The sequence below is a fragment of the Struthio camelus genome, chromosome 9 (assembly GCF_040807025.1).
Source record: "Struthio camelus isolate bStrCam1 chromosome 9, bStrCam1.hap1, whole genome shotgun sequence".
In the NCBI taxonomy this organism is placed as follows: Eukaryota; Metazoa; Chordata; class Aves; order Struthioniformes; family Struthionidae; genus Struthio; species Struthio camelus.
The window spans coordinates 12,328,828-12,354,854 of record NC_090950.1 but is presented as its reverse complement, the minus strand read 5'-3'; the positions used below and the strand labels follow the sequence as shown (position 1 = coordinate 12,354,854).

Here is a 26,027-nt window from a genome sequence, read left to right as displayed (position 1 = left end):
AAAATCAGAGTCCACCTCCACTACATGCAGCCCTGTAACTTTTACCGAATGGGTGGTCGCACTTTGCTCCTGGACATATGCTGCAGCTACCCAAGGTGTCCCGGAGAGGACAACCAGGGCTGCTCAGACATTGAGAAGCACCCGGTCCTACTACTGCTAGGATGCAGGAAATACACGTGAGGATTCATGAAATGAAATAAAAATAACCACTCTGGGGAAAGGAGTCTGCAAGATCCAGGAGACAATCCTTTTAGAAAGATAAAAGGCTCAAGGTGAGGGAGAAACAATTACGAGATCTCCCCAAGCAGCCGACAGCAACGGCGCAGTGAAACTGATGCTGCTTGTCTGGAAAACAAACTGTGCTAGGTGCTATCAGTCTGAGGAAGGAGATTTCCAAGGATGCTTTTCCTGCCTCGCCCAGCGCACGAGGTGACACGCAGCTCCTTCGGTTTCCGGGGGCACTGGCGTTTCCCGACAGCAGGCAGGCGCCCAAAAGCTCACGCCGGGCTCCTCCGCGACGGCACTGGGGCTCCTCCAAGGCCCGGCCGTGCAGGGCGGCGGGCGGTCGCGCAGCGAGCTCCCAGGCCTTGACGCGGTAGTGCAACCCACCAGTCACCCTGAGCTGGTTTTGTGCTACAGAAGGGACGTTTCCACTGAATTTCTTTTCGAATCTACTATCTGCCAGCTATGGATAACTCGAGGGAAGAGCATATGCCTGGGGAAATACAGGGAGCTCTTCCCAAAGTGGCAACAGCCTCGGATTTGTTAGTGTTTTCTGCAATTTAGCAGAAGCAGCCAAACGCTTATTTATTTATTTATTTATTCGTTTGCTGTAACCCCTCACCTTGTACCGGTTCATGGTTGCGATCAGAAAGGAGAAGGAGATGGCAGTGGCTGCCATGGCGTGGGTAGACGGCATCCCATACTCAGCATCCGTCCTCCTCTCCAGCTTCACCACGGGCGGCGAGAGGGGCCGAGGCCACTTCAGCAGGTCCTTGGAGACCTGGCCGATGTACATCACTATCTGCGGGGAGGGAGAGGAGGTCACGGTCAGCGCGGGGACGCCCGCTCGGCCCACCCCGGAGCCTGCCTTCTTCTGAGCTTTTTGCTGCAAAATCCACCGCTCTGAGAACAGAGTTCACCCCCTGAATTATTAAAGGTTTTTCCATTATCCTGGGCAGTGAAGGAAGCAGCAGCTTTGCTGCGCAGAGTTGTAACGCAATCAGATCTGGGACCAAAAGGAGCCTTCACCAAAGACACGCGACGCTACAGGACGGGCCGACACAGACAGCTGGCTCCTACCCTACGTTAGCGAAGTTCAAGTTTAAATCGTTTCCTTTCTACCCCTTATAACCTGTTTCCTGCAAAGCAAACGGGCATACGCCAAATGCTGCTGCCGCCACCTTCAAATTGCCGCCCAGGGCGGCACGAGGCGCTACGGGACCGCCGCTGCCGCGCCGCCCCAGCAACCACCCCGGCAGCAGGCGAAGATGGGCGAGCAACATCACGCCCCGGTTCTCCCCCCGACTCCCGAGCGACAAAGCGCTCCGGGGCGCTCCTGGGGAGGTTTAAGCCAGGGCTCCGCCAACGACCTACCGAGCAACGCAACTCGCTGATTTGTTGGGGTTTTTTTTGCATGATCAAAAAAAGGGGGAAACGCTGCGTTCTCAGGTCACAGCAAACGACAGGAAGGAGACGCACTGAACCCGTCGCCAGCCTGTCGTCACCACCACCCGTGGCAGGCTTGACCGCTCCGATCTCACAGCGATGCACAGGGCGTAGGACAGCTACCAGATACGCTGCTCCCGGTTGTTCAGAGTAACCAAAAGCTCATGGAAAGAAAGTCCCGAAGAAACCACTGGACGGATTTATTATGTTAATGCCACCAGTTTCCAAGTGGATGCAGGCACATCTTAGGAAGTTTATTAAGTGTCTGAATTTAAAGCAAAATCATTCTCTCTAACGTAAGATAAAATGTTGACGCCACCATTTGTGATAACATCTTCGAAGCAAGGTAGGACAAGCTAGGTTATCAGAGTCACTGTGCTATGACTCATCTGACAGTAAAAAGCATGCCAAGCACCGGAGGTGGCACGGGTAAGCAGCAACATCACGCATGCTCACCACTTACCTTTTTTCTCTCATTCCAAATTCATTTGTGATCCTTACATTTTTGGGTTTTTTTAAGTATGTATTGTATAAACACGGTAATGAGAGGAGAGAAAATCTGCATAAAATACCCAGGGGAACCCAGAGCACTTTCAGACTAAGCACAGCTCTTGCTTTGAGCTCATCTGGGGGTGATGCACCCGGTGTCACATGCGGCCTCCTGGACTGCTTAGCAGAAGTGGCACTTGTTGAGCACTAAATCAGCCCCCATCAGCCAAACTGACAGGTTTTTCCTGGAAAGCAAGAGATGACGAGCGCACCACTGCCAAAAGCCACCCAGCAAAAGCGCTGCCCTGCTGCTTGCCCTCCGTATAACGCAGTGGCACCAGCCTTACGAGGTGCCTACAAGAGTAAAGAATTGCTCAGGCCTCGGCGCGGGCTCCTGCGGCTCACAGCGGTGGGGAGCAGCGGCGAGGTTTCCCAGCGGCGCGGGAAGCACAGCCGGCAGAGCGCGCCGGGCCCCACAGGCACTTCACCAGCCAAACGGACCGTTTCCGTCAACTCTGCCGGAGAGCATCGCATCGGCAGCGCAGGAGCGCAGCTGGGCGCAATGCCCCAATGAATTCACCAAGGGTAAGTTTCCAGAGCTCATCCATAAAAGGTAAGAAAAAAACAAGCATGAGGCCACCGCAGATGCGGTCCCAAGGGCTGCCTAGACACAGACTTGCAGCACCGCTTTGCACGGCAGGATGGCTGAGCTGCACCCTGCTGCGACTCCGACCCTCTGAAGACAGCGCATCTCCGCCTGGTTAAGTGGCGTTTCCTCTCTTAGCTCACATTTCATCATTTCAGGACCTTATGTCTCTGTCATTTTGGATTTATTCTCTAACAGTCCCAGGAAAGAAAGCAAGCAGCCTGAAAGTTTTGGCCTGTTATCAGCATTTTTCAACCTAACAGGTAAGAAAACCCCCTGTAACAAACGTTAGGGAAGGGAAGGAAAAAGGAAGAGGAGACATGAGCACGGGGGACAGGCTAAAGATGAACACAGAGCTGAACTTCATCTGAGCTTGACTTTAATTTCTTACTTGCACAGCATCAAAAACCTTTGATGGCTCTGGGACAAATTTATCATGGGCTGAAATTACCCCAGCCCCAGCCCAGCAGGTTACCTGGGGTTGCTCAGGTCACCAGACAGGGTGATGGTGCTGCCATGCCCAGCCTACCTGACACGAGCCAAGCGGTCTTTTGGCCAAGGGTGTCCAGCTGCAGCTGATTTTGTTTTAAAGTCAACACATTTACAATGGCTTTGGACAGATGAACAGGGGACAGCCACGTAAGGCATGACCAGGTAACGTCACCCCGTAGCAGGTGACAGCAGGTTATGCATTTCCAGGCCTGAAAAAGGATAAGCCCCCAAGTCCTGGTCCTCCTCCAGCACAGCTTCCTTCACAGGAGAGCAGGAAGATCTGGAGTATTGGCTCCACCAGGTTTATTCAAAGGGGAGCAGATGGAGTCACGTCTTCTTCCTTCGGTTTTGGAGCGTGGAAAGGGAGAACAGAAGATCAAACCATACTTATCTAAGATTTAAATAAAATCCATGCTTAAAGCCCTTACACGCTCGTGCAAATCTCCACCCAATGAGTCTCCAGGCCCGAGGCTGAAAGTTTGAGAGAAAAGGGAAAAAGCCCTTCAAAACGGAGCAAGCAGGCACAATTTGCTGTCATATATGCACAGAGAAGAGGAGAAACCTTGAAGCAAATCATTTCTTCATGCATTATTGTGCAGTTTCTTTCCTACATTACTAACATTTTTTTGTCTGCCTGTTTTTGTCTGCTCTTCTGTGATTATGTCTAGCACAAGCTCTCTTCCATCCAGGCTGAGTGATGCAAAGCCACCAAATTTTCTGCCGTTCTGGTGGAAAACAGTTTACAGACATATTCAGCATAAATAATTTTAATTTGCACGTTAATAAGTACCTCTGTCTTTGCGCGTGGAGTTTGTTTGAAAGCGGAGACTCTTCCACTGCTGAAGCAACAGAAGTCAACAAACGTGCTGGACTGCGTAAGGCAGAGAGAGCTGGAGAAGACAAACTACCGAGAAACGCCTGGAATTTAGTTGAGATGTCACAAGAGCTGGCGGGACCGGCACGGCCAATTCCCTTCGCATCGCTCTGCGAGCTGGCAGCGGCCAGTCTCACTACGGCGCAACTCAGACCGCGCAGGCCTTCCGCAATAACTCGTACCTGTCTCGCGAGCGGCCGTGTGCAAGCGAGGGGGCTGCCCAGGCTGGCAGCGAGCAGGGGCAGCGTCGCCCCCTCCCGCTGCCGGCTCGGGTCCCCCGCGCTCCTCAGCCCCTGTGACCTTGCAAGCTGGATACCCGGCCTGCGGCAGCAGGCCTGGCACACAAGCGCGTTTTTCTAATGCCAAAACTATTATTGGGTTCTGCAGTTCTTGTGTGCGTTTCCTTAAATACGTCCGCTCTTCTCCCGCGCGCCTCCGCGCTCTCCCCGCCGCCCGGGAGACAAGTCTCAAGGCGTCAGAATTAAAATATCACGGCGCATGCAAGAGGTGCCCAAAAACGGGGTGCAGACTTCTTACTTGTTTTGCACGCTTCTTCCGCTCGCAAAGGGACTTTCGGCAGTGGCTGCGTACAACCTGAAACCCAGAGTCGCCTCAGGCCCCGGGGCCGCGGGCCGAGAACGACGAGCCCGCAGGGCCGAAAGCGGCGGGTGGAGGGCAGGCAGGGCTTCGCCGCCGGCCCGCGTCAACAGCGCTGCCTCTTGGCGCAGGAACGCGATTAGCGGTTGCTGTGGCGGCTCGCTAACGGCCGCCGCCTCTCCCCACCGCGCCCCGCCAGTTTGGGCCGAGTCCCAGGCGGCCGTCCCGCTCCAACGCCCGCCCTCGCCTGGGGCTTTGCACGGGGGCGAGCGAGGTGACTCAAACTTGGGGCATCCGCGCCCACGCGGGTCCGGCTGCGGAGGGCCCTCCGTGGAGGAGGGGGCTTCTCCTCCCCAATGGCATCAGGGTCCCCTAAAGCCATCGGGCTCCCTGACGCTTGCCTAACTCCTTCGGTAACTTTAAGAAGTTTTGTTTTTGCTCATCTGCAGGTGTTAACACACCAGAAGACTGTGCTGCCATTCAGAGGGACCTGGACAGGCTGGAGAGGTGGGCGGAGAGGAACCTCCTGAAGTTCCACAAAGGCAAGTGCAAGGTCCTGCACCTAGGGAGGAGTAACCCCATGCACCAGTACAGGCTGGGGGTTGACCTGCTAGAAAGTAGCTCTGCCGAGAAGGACCTGGGAGTGCTGGTGGACAACAAGGCAAGCATGAGGCAGCAGTGTGCCCTTGTGGCCAAGAAGGCCAATGGTCTCCTGGGGTGCATTAGGCAGAGTGTTGCCAGCAGGTGGAGGGAGGTGATCCTGCCCCTCTCCTCAGCCCTGGGGAGGCCTCCCCTGGAGTGCTGTGTCCAGTTCTGGACTCCTGGAGAGAGTCCAGCGGAGGGCTACCAAGATGATTAGAGGGCTGGAGCACCTCTCCTATGAAGAAAGACTGCAAGAGCTGGGCCTGTTCAGCCTGGAGAAGAGACGATTGAGAGGCGATCTGATCAACGTGTAGAAGTATCTGAAGGGGGAGTGTCGAGAGGATGAGGCCAGCCTCTTCTCCGTGGTGCCCAGCGACAGGACAAGAGGCAATGGGCAGAAACTGAACCACAGGAAGTTCCATCTGAAGCTGAGGAAAAACTTCTTCACTGTGAGGGTGACAGAGCATTGGAACAGGTTGCCCAGAGAGGTGGTGGAGTCTCCTTCCCTGGAGATATTCAAAACCCGTCTGGATGTGATCCTGGGCAATATGCTCTAGGTGACCCTGCTTGAACAGGGAGGTTGGACTAGATGATCTCCAGAGGTCCCTTCCAACCGAAACGATTCTGTGATTCTGTTCACGCCCGTACTGCCTGGCGTCTGACACGCTCTTCACTTGCTCCGCTTGCCGCTGACAGCCCTTCCACCACCGCAAGCAGGAGACCTGCCCACCTTACTGCCGGCCTCGGGCCCCGGCTGCGATGCCAGCACAGGGGCGCCAACGCCAGCTCTGCCGCAAACCCGCCAAGCTTGGGAGGGGCGATCTGATCGGTTCCTCTGGCCGCACCCTGCGGTACAATTTTGTCCAACAACGGTGAACCAGACGTTTGCAGCTTCTGACTTGGCAGTTTTCTGGCCTGGGCTGTTGAGCTACAGAAGGGGCAAGACGAAACCCCAGAGAGCGTGCGGGCTCAAATTGCGCTGACCGCTTCTGCCTTGAGACCGGCCCTGGGCCAGCCTGACTCTGAACCCACCGTTTTGAGTCTAGAACGGCAGCTCCGTAGCCTGGCTCTAGAAACCCTGGACTGCAATGGTATTTGTTTTCTTCTCAAAAAAGGAATCTACTGTTTGGAGATGCTGTCACTTGTTTCTCTTTTACAGCTTCTGCTCTCAGCGTCCTCAGACAACCACTGCCACTGACCCCAGCTGCACCGGTGCCCCCGTCCTGCCAGCGCCGACGTAACACAGCGTTTTCCATCGGCTTACTCAGGTGCTGCAGGATGCTCAAGATGCCATTCAGCTGCTGGGATTTTCAAACGCTCGTGCCCGTTTTCCCGGACGTGAAGTGAGAAGCCTGCGGAGGGACAGGTCACAGCTCACTGCGGGCTGCGCCTCGCTCTGCGGCCAACAGCAGGAGCCCGCGGGTTCCCAGGCACGACACAGCGGTGCGGGAGCAAAGAGACGGCAGCTTCAAAAAAAAAAAAATCCCTCAAAATAAATTTTTTAAAAAAGAGCAAACAATCAGAGCAACCTGGAGCCTTCCTGAAATTGCCGAGAGCTTCAGTCTTCCCACCACGGAGGTCCAGCACTCGGTCGGGCTTTGGCCCCGCTCAGCGGAGACCGCTGCCTGAGCTCCCGCGCCCGGGGGCTCCGCTCGGACCCTCAACGGCTGTTTCACCAGCCCAGTCTTAGAAGTAGGAGAGGGGACTTTGGGTCCCTCAAATCAGACCTTAGAAAAACTAAACCAGGAAACATGAGGGCTTATATAGCCTCAGGAGAGAGCCTTGCTTCTCCAGAAGTATAACTGACCAACCCTCTGGAAGTTCATTCTGTCTTTAAAAAAAAGTCTTCAGACAAAAACCCAATTGACTATTTAATGATGGGCTTAATTTAACCAGTGAGGAGCTCATAAGAGGAGTTTGGGCCCACTGTCTCGTGGGAGCAGCAGAAGTTGCTCTCACATGGATTTCGTTTATCATCTAATACTAAAAACTGGGAAACTGCTGTAACTTGTTGTCCTAGTGAAATACAAAAATGTTCGATTTAAACTTCACCTTAGATTATTTCCAGCCAGGTTACTGAAATTTGGCAGTCCTGAAATGACATCAGATAGCCTTTATCCTAACTCAGTGTCTTAGTTCTGAAAGTTTCATTTGCACTTTCTTCATGTGCTGTTACTGGCACTTACAAAATTCACTTTCAAAAAATAGTTTATCATCTTGCACATAGATCTACACAGAGCTAAACTTCATCCGCACTGGACTTGATTTTCTTACCGCGCACTGTCAAAAACCTTTGATGGCCCTGGTCCATACACCATTTATTTTTGTTTTCTGACGTTTTGCGTTACTTGCATGCCTCAATACAGTCTTACGTGTTTGCATGCAGCAGGCACGTCACCTCTGGTGCTTTGAAAAGTTTTTGAGTGAAAAAGCTCATTGCTGTTAGGAACTTGTTTCAGTGAAATGCTGCAGAAGCACGCAACCTGACCCATGCGTAAGAACCAATAAAACCAAAGTTTGCTGCAAGGCAGCATCCAAGGATCCAGTGTCTGCAACAGCAACGCTGGCGGCACCACGAACACAGCTGAATTCCTGTCGGGCGTTAATCTACCGGATACCCTGAAAGCCAGAGTCCAGGGCTCACCGTTCGCAAATGATTAAATGCTGACAGCCTTTGCAAGACCGCTCCACGGAAAAGCGGGACGCCAAAGAAAACCCGGAGGGATGCGGGCGCAGAGCCGCCGCTCCCGCCTGGCCGGGTGCCGCGCAGCAGCGCCTGCGCCCCGCTCGGGCAGCGCGAGCCGCGGCAGCCGCCCGGCCTCTGCCTAGCGCCGCGAGCGAGGCAAAACCCCCCCTTCTTTCTGAACTGCCACTTCCCGTTAGTCATCGGCTTATCTCCGTGATTCACTGGCAGCTTCCAAGCCTGCCCTGGCAAAGTCCACACGGGCCAGCTATTACTTATGCTGTACAGATTAACATTTTATAGGCTTAAAAGAGGTGTGTGTGGGTTTTGCATTCACACACCCTGAAAAAAAGCAACTAGGAAAAAAAAGGTCCATGAAGGATGCCGAACGGCAAGCAGAAGCTAGAGCTTTCTTTCCCTCCCCCAAGGTCTCTCCCCTTACAGCTGAAATTCCCCACCAAAATAAAGCTTCCGACCCTGAAGGAGCACAAGGATAAACCAAAACCGTCACCTTTTAAGCTCAGATACAGGGTGAGTTTAAAATACACTTGAGAGCTGGTTTATTTGAAGCTAATTTTCACCTTTGCACTTGCTGCGCGCCTGCGGCTGCCGGAGCCACCCCAGCGGCGGGCGGACGAGCGGGCACCGGCGCATCTTCAACGCTGGCCCCGCACCTCGCTCTGACATTTCTGGCAGTTTTTTTGCCTGTCTCTCTGTAAAGCAAAAGGTAAAGCCTGCGCATATACGGTGACTCCTCGGACGAAAAGCACCGCGGCAGGAAAGCGCACCGTTTTCCGCTCCCAAAGCGCCTGGATACGACCACAGCCAACACTTCCCAGAACCATCCGACCGACGAGAAGAAACACGAGCAGCAGGTTTGGAGGACACAGGTTGGAGAAGACGTGCCCAGGGCACCAAGGCCAGGCGCCTGCTGCTGCACAGCGCGGCGTACGCTCTTCCACGATCTTTCCTCGCTGCTCCTCTCCCCTCTACGGCTATCCCAGACTCTGACCCCAACGCTTCAAAACCTGCTCCTCCAACGTACCTCATTCACGGCTGCTTTAGGCCCATCTGTTCTTGTGGCTATTTTAAGAAGTTCCTTCCTTTCCTTGGCGTTTACAGGCAGCATCAATCTCTCTCAGACTACATTTTGTTAGGAGCTTATCTAAGCTTTCAGTCTCTGCTCATGAAATAGCCTGTTCCCTCACCATCCCTGGACCTGCTCCAGCTGAAATCCATCTTTCTCAAATGTGGGTGACCAGCGCCACATAAACTATTCCAGACACGATCTCATGAAGGCCTTGTAAACACCATTAACACTTTCTCAAATTTTATGGGAAGGAATTCCCCTGATCCCTAGTCCATCACTTCCCACTTACAGCAGAAACTCGTAGGTTTAATTCCGAAATAACACAAAATATAGAAGCGGTGTTAAGCGTGGTACTTCATTTCTCCTCTACTCAAGGGTAAACCCACTTTCCCTGTATGGTGGTCTAACCCTCTCGGCAATGGCCACGTTGACCAACCACGTTTTATCAGCGCACATTCCCCACTCATATTTTTACACCAAAATCACTAAAAGATCACTGTTGTTCCCCAATCTATCCCAGTCGAAGAACTTCACTAATCCTCTCCCCTCATCGCAGACAGTGTTAAAAGGGAATGACGATTACCTTCGCCTTAGGTAAGGCCACGGTTTCGATACTAACTCTCCTCTCCAGCTGCTTAAGAGCTCTCTGCAGGCCACGTAGCAGGTGCCACACTCAAGTTAAAACATTCAACATGGCACATTTCCAGCATCCCATAGCCTACCAACACGCTGCAGATGGTTTAATTCTCTCTCTACCTTTTCCCCTTCTGAAGCCTTACATACTGCTGAGGTCACACTAACCGGCCTCAGTTTACCTAATCCACTTTCGCTCTCTCAATACAGAGAGAGAGAGCTTCCTTGCCTTTGTACTTCACCTGACCTTCTTCTAGTAGCTCTTGTCAGAGACTATCGGGCTACGGAGGCTTTTATCTACTATGGCTGTCTTCAGCCCTGCATCATCAGCCACACGGAGAAAAAAAGGATTTATGAAAAATGTTGAATTGCTGATGGCCTGCAGATCTGTGTTCCTGTTCCCCATGTTCCTGCTCAGGCATGCTTTCCGGTACTATCGCTGACAACTTTGCCGTTGAAAAGCACAGGTTTGCCGTGTTGAACGCTCTAGTATTTCCCATGCTGCTAAGCCAATTCTGCTAGCGCGTACACGGCCAAGGTCTCTAGACAGGGCGAGACCACTAATAACAGAACAAATGCTCATTATTGTCCAAAGGCTGTGTGCCAGCAATTAAGCCATCCAGCTGCACTTGCCGTAACATTAACGCAGAGCCCTCAGACATTTTTAGCCATTCCACAATTACATATAATTAAAATGTTTTTAAAACTACAGATTGTCACAAGTCTTCCCGTTTAAAATATCTTCTCCTTTTTCCCTTTTCAGTACAAAATGCAACTCCACAACTCTCTCAGCAACTGGAGAAAATAATACTAATAATTATAATATCAAAAGCTTGAACACTCTAATTAAGTTCAGCTAAATCTGGCCAATATTCAGATGGACTCCCTGCAAGGTAAAGCAAGGCCAGTCTTCAGAAAGGCACGTGAGTAGCTCTGAAGAGTCATTTTTTGAGCAATATGCGAGAACAGAAGGCTGTGACTACCAATTCTCATTTTTGGTGGCACATTTCCAGAAGCAGTAGGTGTACTCCTGGCAAAATCCCAACTCCAATTATACAGTGTCCACCTACCTCTAGAATTCATCTGCAAGTTATTTTTCCATCTTCTCTTTATGAAACTTATTGATTAGGGTTACTGGCACAGAACAACTGATGCCTTCCATCCAAGATGGGCTGCATTTTAAGTGTATGACCGAATTCAAATTGTATTTATTATTTCTGATCATATTATTTGCTCAAAAGGCAGAACATTATCAATCAGAATTGACTCAGTCAAGGAGATGTTTCATTGTAAAGAAACAAAACTAGGTATCACATCCAAGTTCTGACCAAGTTTCAATTTCTCTAATCAATACAGATTGACAACCAAACCCCAAGGGTCTGTCATTTGCCAGAGATGGTCTTAAATGGTCTTTTCCAGGCAGCAAAGATCTGATCAATAACAAGATGAGCAATGGCAGTGATAAAGCCACACAGTAATTCCCAGATAAAAAAAATAAAGTGCCTTGTTATCTGCTGATTCTGAGTGCCAGAATGGAAATACATTATTCTGAGTACCCCAAACTGCATTTGCAAAGGCTGAAGCAGTGCTAAAGCCTGTTAACTTCAGAGTGTCCCCGTATTAACAAAAATCAGGCTTTGCGAGTCTTAGCCTGCAGCAGCGAATCCGATTTTTCTTGTGAAGTGACTTTTCTTTTGAACGAAGACAAGTCCCGCTTTAGGCAGCGGCAGCCTGCCTACCCCCTTCCCCATAGATTTACGCCGGTCCGGACCACGCCAGAACGGTACGAACAGATCACGCAGAAGAAATTGGGGCAAGAGAAGGATTCCCCACAGCAACTAAGAGTGATCCTTAAACTACCAGGATACATCGGAAAGGAAGCGTTTTCTTGCCTGCTCCGCGCTAACCCCATCAAAAGCAGCTAAACCAGCCGGTGGGCTGAAAAAACATCAGTCGGCCCAAGAGGCCGCACAGACGAGCGGATGCCTCCTGCCTCCTCTCCAACGCGGGCTGCCGTCGCTGCAGGGACCCGCTCCAGCGGCGGGCGTCAGCCCCTGCTGTCCGGCAGCCGGACGAACGGCAGCACCGGCTCGGGCATCCTTTCCGGTCGGATGGAGCAGCAGGGCAAAGCCAGAATTCACACGGCAACAGTTAAGCTCTCTGAGCGCTTAAAAGCTGCGGCGGCGGCGGCAGGCGCCCACGCCGGAGAGCGCAGCGACGGCTGGGCAGTAGCTCAGCAGCCGCCGCGGTACCATCGGGCAGCACAGGATGCGACCGCAATGCCCGTCCCAGGTGGGTGGAAAGGGTGCAGGGAGGGCAAAGCCGCTCGAGCTGCTCCTGGCCGGCCAGCGGGTGCCTGGGCGCTGCTCGAGGTGACCCAGGGGCAGAGAGGGCAAAAGGCTCCCTAGCAGCCTCGCCGGTAACCCTGCGCCTGTCCCAGGGGACCGCGACAGCACGTTTCCCCAGGTCGCTTTATTGCGGGTATTTCCATAACAGAACCAGCGTTCGGCAAAGAACAAAAGTGAAACCCAGCGTAAAGGTAGGCTTGATAGCTCCAGCTTTCTGTAAGCAAATACTCAAATATTTCAGATGCCCTTACAGCCACCGCAGCGGAGGGGAAAGGAAGGGAGAAACAGTCAAGTACTTTGCTAGTCCAGTAGTTCATCCTAGTGCGAGATGGGGTACGCGGCTGAAGACATTTACTGAGAACAACACAGATAACATCAGGGGGGTTTTTTTGTTCAAAGGGATTTTGTTTGTGTGTTATTCTCACTCTTGAATATTTATTTGCTACAGTTACAGAGTTAACAAGTACATGTTTAAATAAGTCACAGAAATACTTACAGACCAAATGATGATCATCCTTCTAGACACAGAGTGATCTATGTTCCAGTAGGTAAATGGAAGGAAGGTGATATAAAACACCTCTTCACCCAGAGCAGCTGAAAACTTGAATAAGTAGTAGTAGAAATAGTTCTTCACCACATACTTCTGTGCATAACCCTGAAAAAAAGAGGATTTTACAGAGCATTAGTGACTTAGTGAATTACACCAAACGTCTAAGACATTTTACTGTTAAAATTCCCAGCCCTATAAACCAATTTGTTCACCAAGTAACAGTTTGTTAGAGCCAATCTCAATAAACTAAGTTCATTTTTATACTAAAACAGAGACCATAGTGTTTGATTGCTTTTCCTGCAGATTAGAAATCTGTTCAAACTAATTAAGGGTAGCAACCACTTTGAAAAACAGATTTTCAAGAGATCAGATCAATCTTTGCTCTAGGGAAATCATCTACATTTAACAAAAAGGTACCAATGTTTTAATTTCAAAGTTTCTGCAGCTATAGATACAAAGAACCATCGTTGCTTTTGCTGGAAATGTGTTTTGAGAAAAAATAAATAAATGAATGGATGACTGCAAGAGTTCAGTAGCTGCTCATACCTTGCCTCACTGGATCAGACAAGATGTACCCTGCTAGCAGGACAGCTCTTCCCTCCGGACGTGGATGCCCCGCGGGGGCAATCAGATCGCCTCCAGCCAGAAACGCTGCAGCTCTAACTGCAACGCTTAAACCGGAGTCAATTCAGCTTTCGGAGCGGTACGAACAGACTTAAGGAAGAACAAGGCTGTGGACGGCGCCAACAGAACTGCCCATTTCACCACCTAATTTCCGCCTCTTCCAAACGCAGCAGGACAAAACAGTGGTGGGACCTTTTTCCAGGGCTACCCCGCACCTCTCTGACCACCGGCCCCCCCGAGCTGGTCCAGCCCCTGCAAGAGCTTCCCGTGAGCCGAGCGCGACGGCGGTCCCTGGCCAGGACAGTCTGTTTTCTTAAAGACCTAAGATTCCGGTCATTTCATGGTGACTTGCCGTCGCTGACCTTCGGGACGAGCCTGTCACCCAAAAACCTTCCACCTTGTCCCCAGGAGCAGCGGGCAAATGAACCAGATTTTATACAAACACCTGTATGCTTCAGAAAAAGAGAAAAGGAAAGATTTTTTGAGGAGGATTTTTAATTTGGGAGACCGGGGAAGGGAAGCCAATCCCTTCTCGCTCCATCGCTCCCAAAAGCAAAAGATTTAAAAAAGAAAAAAGAAAAAGAAGAAGAAGAAAAAAAAAAAGAGGAATTTGGCTGTGTAACTATGAGGTAAAGCTTCCTAACCATGAGAGCTGAGAAGGGATCAGGAAGGTCTCAGCAGAGACGCTGGCGAGGTAGGTTGCGATACAGCTTTGCCATAAGCTTCTGAAACCCTTCTGAGAGTAAAACTATTAGGTTCTGAGCTGTCTGTGAGCCTAATCTACCAGAGACAAATCCCCATCCTAAATACTAGTGAGAAAATGTAAAAATTGCCTAAGGACTCTCTAGACATTCAATTGCAATTCATTTTAAAAGCAATTAGAAATTACAATCCCTTAATCCGCTTTCAATACGGAGATTGTTAGGCCAACTGTATCAAGACAAAGAAAGCAAGACAGAAAGAAGTAACATCCATTCACCTATCATAGAAAAAAAATTAATTATTTAAATTGATTTTAGCATCAATAAACAAAACAGAAAAGATGAGTCATTGCTTTTGAACTCCTCAGGTTACAGGAGCCTTCCCCCATGTATTAGTAATAGAGGTCACAGAGCAGTTACTGGCATCACTAAGTAAATTCAGAAGTTTGAATTAAGGAACAGGCAGTCTGAACATCTTGGGTCTCATACATCAATTAGAAAACACCGCCAGCGCAATTAGCAGCTCTGCCGCTTCTGCCCGAGATCGCTAACCCATACTGGGACATACTTATGTGTCCCGGAAGGATGCTCCCTTCTCGGGGCGGTGAGTCTGCAATTAAGCAGCCCTCCCTGATGTGTTAGGAGCTCTGTACTCATGGGCCTCACACCAAAGATGAGCAGACACAGTCCCGAGGCCATTCCTGTATACTTGAAACCTCGTGGGGGGAGGGATAAAACTTTCTAATTACAGGAATGTGTTCTGTGGGGAAAAAATATTGTTTTTTAATTCTTCAGCTTCTAAAAACAAAACTGGACTTAAAATATTTTGGGGGAGGGGGGAGGCAGGCAGTCCTTCTACATGATTTTTAAAATCTTTCTTTTTCTTTCTTCCTCTCTTCTTTTTCTATCACAAATCATCTCCCGCCTGATTTATTTTTTAATACTTTTTTTTTTTTTTAAATACACCAGCAGTTCTTGATAGCCTCACAGGTGAGGCCCGAGACAAACAGATCACGTCTATGATGCACATGATGGCAACAACCACACTTTAGGAATGAGAGTAGCACAGAAGAGCTCCATTTGGTTTTAGGTAGTGTATAGTTACTAAAAAAAAAAATTGCAATCATTATGCTCCTAAAATGTAACTACAAGAAGCCCACTAAAAGTCTGTTCCATGCCTTATTGCACTGGCCCAAGAGAAGTCCACATTCAGTTTGAGCATTGCCAATGCTAAAGCCTACCAGTTAGTTAGCGCTTACTATTTTAATTCACTGTTTCTGAAGAAAGCAAACATTGTGGTAAGCATCCTGTGAAGTGTGTTCCCCACTTTACTCTTATTCTAACTTCAATGCAGGAGAAAGCCATTATAATTAATTTTTGTGTGAACATTTAGTGTCTTCTCACTCTCAAGATTGAAATTTATTCAATCTTTACCTTTAAATAACTTAGACTTTTAAGAGACTAACAAATTATTAAAATGTAAGAGTTGTTTATACTTAATCTAGTGAAGTGACTTGATGCCTTCAATAACCTCTGAAGCACTGTGAGTCAGCCCCTCCATCCATCTCCAGCACTACTCAGCTGGAATCAGAGGTTTTACAGCACAGTAATTCAGGCTGTAAAAAGAGTCAGACTTTGAAGAACGTTTTAGAAGAAAGGTGTAATAAGCAGCTGAACCACTAACATAATATACATTAAATTAAACCCCCCCCCTTTTTTTTTTTTAAATAGAGGTAGACCCCACATCAGGAAAGAAAAAGCCATAACAATATCGCTCTTCTTCCCATTCCTGCAGGATATACATCTTACAAGAGAACCAAAGGGGCACAGACTTCTTCTCACTTTCTCTCGAGACACGCTTTGCCGCGTCAGATCTCCGAGGGCTAGAACCTGACCCAGAGACACCGTTAAACAACGGTTTGTTCTCAGCTTTCAATTACCTTGGATCTTCCAGGAGACGTGCAAGTTTAATTAAAGTTCCTGAAGTCGTTACAATGCTTCGCTGACAACAGAACTGCCCTGCTGAAGAGCTGGAACTTCCCTCCCCAAGCCCCTACTTAATGCTGTGGGATACTTCTTAGTTAAGGTTTTTCCTTCAAGCTACAGAAAAGTCATGAAATTTAGAGAAGCTACCAAGGACCAGGCAAATGAAAGAAAAATGCCAGAAAGTGCCAGGTACTGCTGTGCACGGAGATGGTATGTATCGGACAATTCAGTGCCATGCTGTGCGCGGTATAAGCACGGGTTGCAGTATTCTGCTTAAGCAGTCAGTGTTACGTCACTTCCACGTTTATCAACTGGATACAGGTAATAAAATAACCTATTAAGGTCAAAGAAAAAAAATGAGGTATCAGTGATTAGACTTTGAAAACTAGGAGAAGCCAAAAAGCATGACATCCAAGACTTCATTTCTTCTGGCCACACAGCACAGCTAAGCATCAAACCCAATTTTCTGCAGACCCACCAGCCAGCTGGGAGCAGCCAGCAACGCCCCCGGCAGACAGGCATCCCCCCGCCATGGGAGCATCGCTGCTCCAGTGGGAAGGAGAGCGGCCAGGGGAGCAGAGCGAGAGGTGCTGGTGGAGACGCGGCGGGGCAGAAACATAGAAATCGGGGAGAAGTTGCAGAGGTGTCGCAAAGACAGTGGGGCGAGGGCAGCAGTACCCAGATGCTATGAAACACACGTGAGGAGCCGCAAGGCACGAAAACTCACCTAATAAAACTCATACCTATGTGCAGCTTTCTGCTCTGTTCAAGCACTTTGAATTGGGTTAACTTTTTTGATTTTTTTTTTTCCTCCAGAACGTGGAGAACGTACATCTGATGCAGTCAGTTAAGGAGACCTGTCCAGGTTTATATGGCGTCCTTGCTGCTGGAGAGACACCTAGAGCTAACTGACACCTGAGAAACACGGGGACAGAGAGAAACAGAAGTAATTTCCTCTATTTCATGGAAATCACAAGAAAAAAAAATCTTCTTGAAACGTTAGAAAGTTCTGATCAGTTCTGATCTTACCGGAAACGGCTTGTCTGCCCTGCTGATTAATAAATAAAAAGGCAACGTCCAACTTGCAGCTGTTGTGCACTTATTTATAACAGCATGCACTAATGGCATAATTATGAGGCACACAGCCTTGAATCACCGTTTAGCACAGAAGCCAGACAATCTCTGTGCGAGAAGCAGCAGCGGGCGAGCTTCACGCCGGACAACCGTGGCCCCTTCAACAGCCTCAGGCAAAGAACAAGCAGGGAGTCTCAGAAATCAGGCAGACTTCTGGTACCTCTTCAGTGGTTTCATAAATCATTCAAAGTACCAAAAAAAGCTGATACATAAAGCTCTGAGTAAGGTTCTTTAGCACTTTCCTACTCTTAAATGTAAGGTCCAATCCCAATTCTACTAATAGCTATTAAATACCTTGCTGAATTCCAAACCACAGTATCATTAGATAGTTTGGGGGAAAAAAAAATCTCAAACATAACTAAGAGAAACAGCCACGTTAGACATGAAAAGTTGGTCAGCTGAGACAGATGCACACACATGCAAGACTGCTCAATGCACCCAGTACACAGTAGCTCTGATAGGTCCCAGACACACTGAAGAGACCTCACTTCATCCCTGAAGATTATCATTTTGGATCTTAATTGCAGATGAGTTTCCTTTCCACTCTGATTAATATCCAGGTGGTAGACTGAATTATATGTTAAATTATTGTCTATTGATCTTGAAGTAACATAATAAGGCCTCCTTCCTTTTACTGAAAGGACACAAATAGACCTAACAGAATCTGCCAAGTCATTTAAGTATAAAATGGAACAGAATAAGACCAGAGCTGACTGAACACTTGTTTGGGCAATTAATAGGAAGTATTAATGAAGGAAAAAATGTAACTAAGTCATCTTCCTAAAAGGAAGCTTTCTTAATTAAAAAAAAAAAAAGAAGAAGAAGAAAAGAAAGAAAAACTCCTAAGTCTCTTTCAGAGACATAGGACAATGGCTGCTAAGGTGAGATCGCTTGTGAAAGACCTTGCCGGCGCTCAGCACAAAGGACGCTGTTTCCTGAAAGACAGACTGACACAAGTCCAGTCCAACCTGTCACCAAGGACGGACCGTTGACACTCATGTTACCCTGACGGGAGTTTGTTGGACCCATCCTCAGCGACGTCAGCGACAGAGACTCCCCTGCTTGCTCCAGGCAATCTGCTTGAGTGCTTTGCTCTCCCGGCCACCTAACCTGAAACTTTCTCTCTGAAATGTAAACCTACTACTACTCATCTATTACAGACAAAGAATTAATTGTTTCCTTCTTCTGAAGGCTAACAGGGGAGAAGGCTGTTACAAATGTCCAAAAGGGACATAACTGTCTTCTCTTCCATAGCTTAATCACACGGTATTTCTTGGAGAAGATACTTAGTATTTTCCAGAGGCAGCACTTGCCACCTTTCCTGCAGTATGGTGCCCAGAGATCAGACATAACACAAGGCAGAAGGAATCATCCTGCACAACCTCATTCATTTTGTAGCTATTTTCAGAATAACGTGCCATCATGGAACCCTGTTCAGCTTGTGATGTGCTCTAACCATTTTTCTTCTCCATGAAAGCACTTCCAAGCATGTTGTTCTCCATCCTGTATTTGCCTGGTTTATTATACCTGCTTGTTCAATAGGTACCTGCATCTACTGAATAAAAGTCAGTTTTCAAACATACCTTCAACCTGACAAGCTTATTTGATTACTGCTCCCGTCCTGCAGCCTGCCTGAAGCTCTTCCTAAACTCAGCTCACACGCAACATGCCCTCAGCTCCTGTGTTTCCAGCTAGCTCCTTCCACTTGGCCATAAAACCTGTTCTGGGGAGCCTCTGCATTCATTGCTTTCCACGCATCTCCTATCAAAAGGTGTTCCTAGCAGCCCTCCAGAAACTTGCAGGCAGTTTGACTTCATCTATTTCTTTCTTAGCAGGTGCCTAGAGAATCAAAATCCATTATTCCTACCAGCTCCTATGCTTTCCATTTCCAGATTTTGCTTGTTGCTAATAAAAAAGCCACACCATTTGGTCTTCCCCACATGGTAGTCTCATGGCACCAGCACTGCACTCCAGCTCTCTCCTTCTAACGTCACTCAGAGAAGCCCAAAGGGAACTGCCTTCTGCCACGGTCTTCAGGGCAAACACCTACACCTGCATCCCTGACACGAAGGATAACGCCTTTGCCTTTATTTCCATATGTGCTCTTTGTGGAAAGCGGCTCCTCTCATGAGTATCCCAACTGCTTGAGTAGCTCCTCAAGCTCCCAGTTCTCGAGCTGTTGTTTTCCATTGACGATGACTGACAACGGCAGTTTCCTGCCAAGAAAGCCATGCAACACTAGCGTAAATTGGGCTACCCATATCTCTCTTTTGATAAGCAGCCTTCCAAATGCTTATCTTCCTAGTTTAACCTGCCAAAGGTTAAGTGAGTCAGCTATGGGGGGGGAGGGGGAGAGGGGGGGGCTGAGGTGCTCTGACAAAGCCGTGGGCTGCCAGCACACTTTGTCATCTTCCTGTATTCCTGCAGGAACTGGCTGGCTTGTGCAATAAGGAAGTAACAGGGCAAGAGAGAAGCAGAAGAGGGAAGGGCAGAAGAAAAGCTTCCTTCCTCCCTGTTCTGCAGTAGAAGAACAGGTTTGTTTAACTGTGTTCTAATTCTCAAGGATTAGTTTGAAATGTTGTGGGATACACCAAGGAGCCTACATCCGAAAGTGTCAGAGAAACTCACTGTAAGGGTTAGATAGCTGCAGTATCTGTGGAGAGAGGAGAAAAAATGCCGCAAGAATCGGAGAGAGCGAGATCCAGACAGCACAGAAGGATGGGAAGTCTAACTTCTAAACGGAGATCAGAAATTGCTCCAAGACTCTTCATAGCTCGTAGTACTTCACAGCTCTAGAGGTTGAGCGTTACTAGCAGCATTTTTAGATAGAAGCATGTGTCGCAGAACAACAGTTTTCAAACCGTGCAGTATTAGACGGCCAACCTGCCCACACATCAGCTCCCAGCTAGCACCACCACCTCTAATACTTTTGACTTCTTGCCAAAACACATTAGTCAGTGCGTTACCAGGAGTAGCACAGTTGTGAGACACCCAAACTGCTCTGCAAGAGCAAGGGAAGGGGTCAGGGAGGAGGTGGGGAAAGCCACTCGCTCCCCTCTTCCCCAGCATGCCAGGGTTTGGAGAGTCTCAGCTGATGGATTACTTGAGTCAAAGGAAGCATAAGGGATTGGCCAAACGACTATGGACTTTGTTGTTACATCTCTTTTTGAAACAAAGGCTTGTTCTCAACTTAAGATTTGGTTTTAGACACTGACCATTGCCTGGAAATTTGACCCGAAAAAGTAGTCACTTTTTCTCTTCAGCAGCATAACGAAACCAGTCAGCTTGCCTCTGCACAAAGGCTGTTTCCACTGCAGACCTCTATCTTGAGAGGCACAGAGCAGCAAGCCCCCAGGTAAGATAAACAGGTAGAATAAGGCAGTACTACCTTCAGATAACTAGGGGGTTTTTTGGTTTGTTTGGTTGGGTTTTTTTAACTATATTACAATCAGGCAACGGTACTGAGAGAAATGATTTCCTTGGCAGACAGTTTTAGGATTCAAGTCAAAGAGCAGTTTTATCAGGTGGGGCCAATAAGGCTTGCACTAATGATCACTGTAAACATGCAAGTCCCAGGCAGATATCCCTCTGTAAGGCAGAGGGCACTGCAGGCTGGGAAGGGACACGGCGCTCAAATTGCAGCCGCAAGTGTAGGATGGCATTTCCAGCTGTCGCAGCAGCGAGCCAGCGCTGGGGATGAGCCCGCAGACCAGATGTGCTCAATTCACTGGCTTCCTCCCGACTAGCTGCAAGTAGCCCAAGCCACACTGGGTCTTTGCCCTCTTGTGGCATGAATGAGGTGTCTAATCGACACTGTCTTCGGTAAAATAAACTATCTGAACGTTCTCCATTCGCACAGAGAAACATGAATATGGAACACTGAAGGCAACACATTAAACTCATTAATTAAACTCATTAGCAGTTTATAACTATTTCTAGCTGCAAAAGGTAATGGCAGTATGGCCTGCTATTACAGAATGACGACATATCTTCATGGGACCCACAACTGACAGACTCAAGGGACTGTATTAGCAGTAGTTCACCACAGCCAGTTTTCCTCAAGAGAAAGGATTAAACATACACTTTTTTTTTTAAACATCTAGTAACAAATATGTAAAGTAGTAAATAATGTACTAATAAAATATTAATAAATGAGTAACATAATCCTAAAAGCATTTGCAGACCTCTAAACTTAGACCCTTAATGGTTTACTTTGGAAAAAGAAGATACAGATACTGACTATATTGAGATAATACGAAGCACTATCATCCAGGGACTTGAACTGTCATTTTGAATAAAAAATGAATTAGATTTGATGCAATTTCTCATGTTTAGACAATACCACCTATCCATTCTAGACTTTAGATTTACTTGCCTGCAAGGCCATAGCAATCAATAGGCATCTTCCACTGCCCGTGCAACCCGTAAATATTTCCTGCAGACCACGTACACGAGGTAAAGGAGCGGGCTGTCCAAAGGATTTCCCAGAGAGAAAAGATTTCCTCTGGCTCCTTGCCCATAAACCTACCTCACAGTCCAGAGAGCCAGAGGAGAAAAATGACAGCAGATGAGCTTTTACTCCTCTGTTTGATACCTGAACTAATGGCCTAAGACACTGTGCAGAATTATAAAACGGTGAGTGGCTTACCTGCAAGTACTGGCATTAATCCCAGGACCCCAACGGCTCCTCGCTGCAAGGTCCAGTGGCCTCCAAAAAGATGACTCGAGCTGTGCGCCGGGAAGCACTGAGTCATGAAGCACCTAATCACCAGCGCCACCACTTGGGCCAACTGCTGTGTTTCTGCAGCTGCCACTGTTGGTCTGGCCACCACTGCCGGCTCGCACACCCGCGCTCAGCACACCCCCGCACCATCACCCACGTCGCCACAGGCCACTTGCGAGGCAACAGGCACCGAATAACTCAACAGGATACACAGCACAATGCAGAAGCAACAAACATTTCACAAACATTTACTAGCAGGTAGCAACCTGCATGTGCCTGGTTTGTTTGTTAGTTACCCATTTTCTGGAGGGTTTTTTTTCCCCCTTCTGCTTTACTACCTATTTTCTGCTGTCACACACTACCAAATCTTGCCTATGATTGTACATACTGTCATCTTCAAAAGGTCTTTCACTCATAGGACTGGCCCAAATTGTTTGATCCATCCCTCCCACTCTTGCAGATTGCCTAAGTCCTTGCCAGTCATTTTCCACGGTCCAACCCTAAAGACTGGACCCATTCAGGACAGGCTCCCTAAGCAGCCCCAGCGACAGCAGCGAGGCAGCCAAGAAGCCCCAGAGCACCAGGGGCAAGGCTGAGGAGCACCAGCCTCGTGCATGGCCCACCAAGATAAGCAACAGGATCTCTTGTTTCTCCAGCTGCAGCTCTGAACAGAGGAACTTCCAAAATATTAAGCTATATTTTACATGGGGAGAAAGAGTTCGTACTTCAGCCAGAAATTTGCTCTCAACAGTGCTCGTGGCCTCTATATGGAAGGTGCTGCATCCTTCGCTGAGGCCATCTCGGCTACTGTCAACTTCTGCTGTATGGTAATGGGAAACTGTGAAATTTAGTAAGCCAGTATCATGATTTAAAAAGGAAAAAACAAGACTCTGAGGCTGATGTAAAATCTATTGCAATGGAGCACAACACAACGGAAGACCTTGATCTAAGCTCTAGAGTAAGCCTACTTCAGAAGTATGCCATGCCTCATTACAGCAAAGGCAGTTCATCAACCCGGAGCCAAGAATTAACCAAATTTCCAGGATTACAATCCATCTGAGATGGATGCACAGTTTTATCTACCTTTTCCATTTTTGTTACCATTATCTTCCTATCCTGGTTATTAGCCTCCTCATCGAGGACACAAGCAAGAATACAACTATCACCTGGGGTCAGGTAGCTTGTAAACATTTTACCACTTGGAGCAGTTTTAACAGGTAAGGTATTAACTACATAGCAAATATGAACTGTACTCTTTCACAGTCCAAAAGACAGATTTGAAGAGATGATGAAGCATCTGGAAAATGGAAGAGGGGAAGGGAAAAAAAAAAAAAAAACCAAGCAAGTCTCTACAGAGGACTTTAAATAAGATAATTTTTTTCCTCTGTTCCCTTTAATTCAGAATATCAATTTCATGAGCAAAACTCCTTCAGGACATTACACGTAAGCAGAGGTCTACTCTTTAAATATGAATAATATTTATTTGGGCACTCACTAAAACACTGGACAAAAATACTACATAACTTTCTGAAGATTTAAGTGTGCTATTTTAGGACTTCAAAAAGGGCATCAGGAAAAGATACCTTCCAATGAGTTGCAAAAATAAATCCCCCGTGAATCAAACTAATGTTACAAAGGAGTGCAGAACACCAAGAAGTATTAGCTAGGGACAGGATAATTTAGACTGCTAATTATAAAAAGTTAACGTCTTGTCTTCCGTAATAATAAAACTTGACAGTTCTTTCCACGAAAACCCATGGGTTCAATATTAAGTCTCGGCCAGGGCATAAATCCAGCTAGCAGGTTGTACTAGCACTGTTTTGTATTATCCTCAGAAATCTGAGCTTTCATTAAAGCGGTGGGGCCTGGGGGAAGTGTTTCTAACTCATCCGGTAACCACGGGAACACAGACTAAGCTACCAGTTCGATATTTAAGGAACACCCACAGCCCTCGCTGTCCCATGGAGGCATGTCAGTCCCAGCCGACCATCGCGCAGCTCCTCTTGGGGCAGCTGAGGCTGGATTACAGCGCTTCGGAGCGCAGCCGGCCACCGTGCCACTGACTACCCTCACCAGGCCTTCTCGCGCTCTTTACACATCTAATCAGCAGGTTATACACAAGGTGCATGCACGCACGCCATGAGCGGCACTGCTGGCAATAGGTGTGCAGGTAATTAGGGGCTTCTTTCCTCCAGGTCCAGAGGCATCCTGCTTCATCACCCTCTTAAGGGCTCCCTTCCCTCCACGTCATGCAGCACCCACCCATCTGGCCACCCACATCTGGCCAACCATGCACTTTTGCACCGAAGCGTGCCATTATATACTCTGTTTTCACATGTTCAACCCATTGATGGTCCAAGAACTTGCAAGGAAGAACCTGAAAACCTTTAAGACTGCTGCGTCATGACAGTAATGAGAAAATTACTACCTCATAACTCCTTTGCCCTGATAGCGCATGCTTTGAAACCCCACAAACTGCACGGAGGGAGTCAGGAGTGTCAGGAAGGGGTGCCCGAACCCAGAGGAGCACCAGGCCCTCCGAGGTCACAGGGAGCGAGGCGTAGGAGCAGTGCTCAAGGACACTTCTGTAAATGCTGGCAGCTACAAGCAAGAAAACATTGCCAATTGCAGAAAGGTCATGGGATTTTGCTGAAGATTTTGCCAGGTGCATTAGGCTCCTAAAGCCACATTTGCAGACACAATAGGGCCATGCCAGTCTATTCAGCAGCTGAGCAGTGACTATGCTCACCTGGCTGGTGGAAGATGCAAATTCAGGTTCCTTCCTGCATCATGACGGTAACTCACGTTTCCCTACTTATAGTGCGTAAAGGCTGTTAATGGGCAGGTTAAAAAAGACTCACTTCATACAAATGGATTTTCAGAAGACTAGAGAGAGTCTGTCTTTACAGTTCCAAGGCTTCACTGAAGCATTCTTCAAGCCATGATTCCCATCTGTTTTCTCTGTATTTGAACCCAACTTCCGTGCATTTCGGAAGTGAGCACCCTCATTACATGGGAACAAACCTTTCTGCCCTCTCGCCGAGGCTTGCCGAGTACTCACCCTGGACAGGCTCCACTGCCAGCACGACTCGTCCTGCCTTCACTACCTCTCTAAAACCCACATCAATTGCTCCAGGTCACATGAGTGGCTCCATTCAAAGAGCATTAACTTTGATTTTATTATCAACACGGTTACATGTTACCTATGTCACTGCTCAAAAGCGAGTAGTGAAATCTTGTAACGAATATGTGCAAACCTTATTTTAAAGAGAGTTAATTATTGATCAAAAGGGAACAGACTGAAGGAGTACCTCAATTTTCCTTGTCTCCTAACCGAGGCAGACATTGTTGGAGATTTAGATGCTTGAAATGGAAACCCAAGCAGGTGTTCAAGGGGGAGAGGAAAAAAAATAGTACAAGATGGGAGGAGCGGTAGAGCTGTACCGTTCAGGGCAGGCCTGTGGCTATTCTGCAGGCAGACTTGGGAAGGCCATTATCACCTCCTCTCTCAAAGGCGCTACAAAGCCACCTGCTAATGAATCCCAGTTATTACAGTAAGGGGAAAAAAAGCAGCTCATCTGACCCGTCCGCATAGGTTGCTTCACGCCCTTTCCCCCGTTTCTTGCAGGTACACAAGCGAACTACAGAACATGTCATAAAACGCCGCGACCTGCTTGCCCGGGGGGGAAGCAGCCTCTCTCCCTCGGCGGCGGAGCAATAAAAAGAAACAACCGAGCAATACGCGGGTGAGCAGCAGGGGCGCAGCTGCCCGTGCAAAGTGCCATTAGATAACATATTAACGCGGGGCAGGGAGCCACGGGGGGGGAGGCGGATCAATCACACGAGGAGCACAGGCGCAGCCCGAGACGTTAGCGGCACCGGCGGCAACGCCGCGGCCCTCGCCCCGCGCATCCCGCCCCGCGGGCGCACTCACCTGCGAGCCGCGGCCGCTCCGCGCCCCGCTGGGCGCCCCGCAGCCCGCCGCCGCCGCCCGCCGCCGCCGCCCGCCGCCGCCGCAAGCCGGCTCCGGCCGCCGGGGCTCCGCGGGGTCGCCCAGCGCCTCCTCGGCGGCGGGGAAGAGCCCGCAGCAGCGCTGGAAACGCGCCACGGGCTGCGAGCTGCGCAGGCTGCGCAGCAGGCGGGCCAT

General features: G+C 48.7%; 1 protein-coding gene across 2 annotated transcripts in view; it reads right to left on the bottom strand.

The window, feature by feature from the left end:
- The window catches only part of SGPP2 (sphingosine-1-phosphate phosphatase 2), a 36,210-nt gene extending 10,183 nt beyond the window's left edge, over positions 1–26,027 (bottom strand). The window contains exons 1-3 of one of the 2 annotated variants that reach the window (XM_068955122.1): positions 25,815–26,027; positions 12,659–12,817; positions 845–1,024 (exon numbers count right to left, since the gene is read on the bottom strand). In XM_068955122.1, the coding sequence (XP_068811223.1) occupies positions 845–1,024; positions 12,659–12,817; positions 25,815–26,027 (552 nt within the window). Of the gene's footprint in view, positions 1–844; positions 1,025–12,658; positions 12,818–24,941; positions 24,977–25,814 lie in introns of those variants that run through there. The other variant, XM_068955123.1, reaches the window with a different exon arrangement.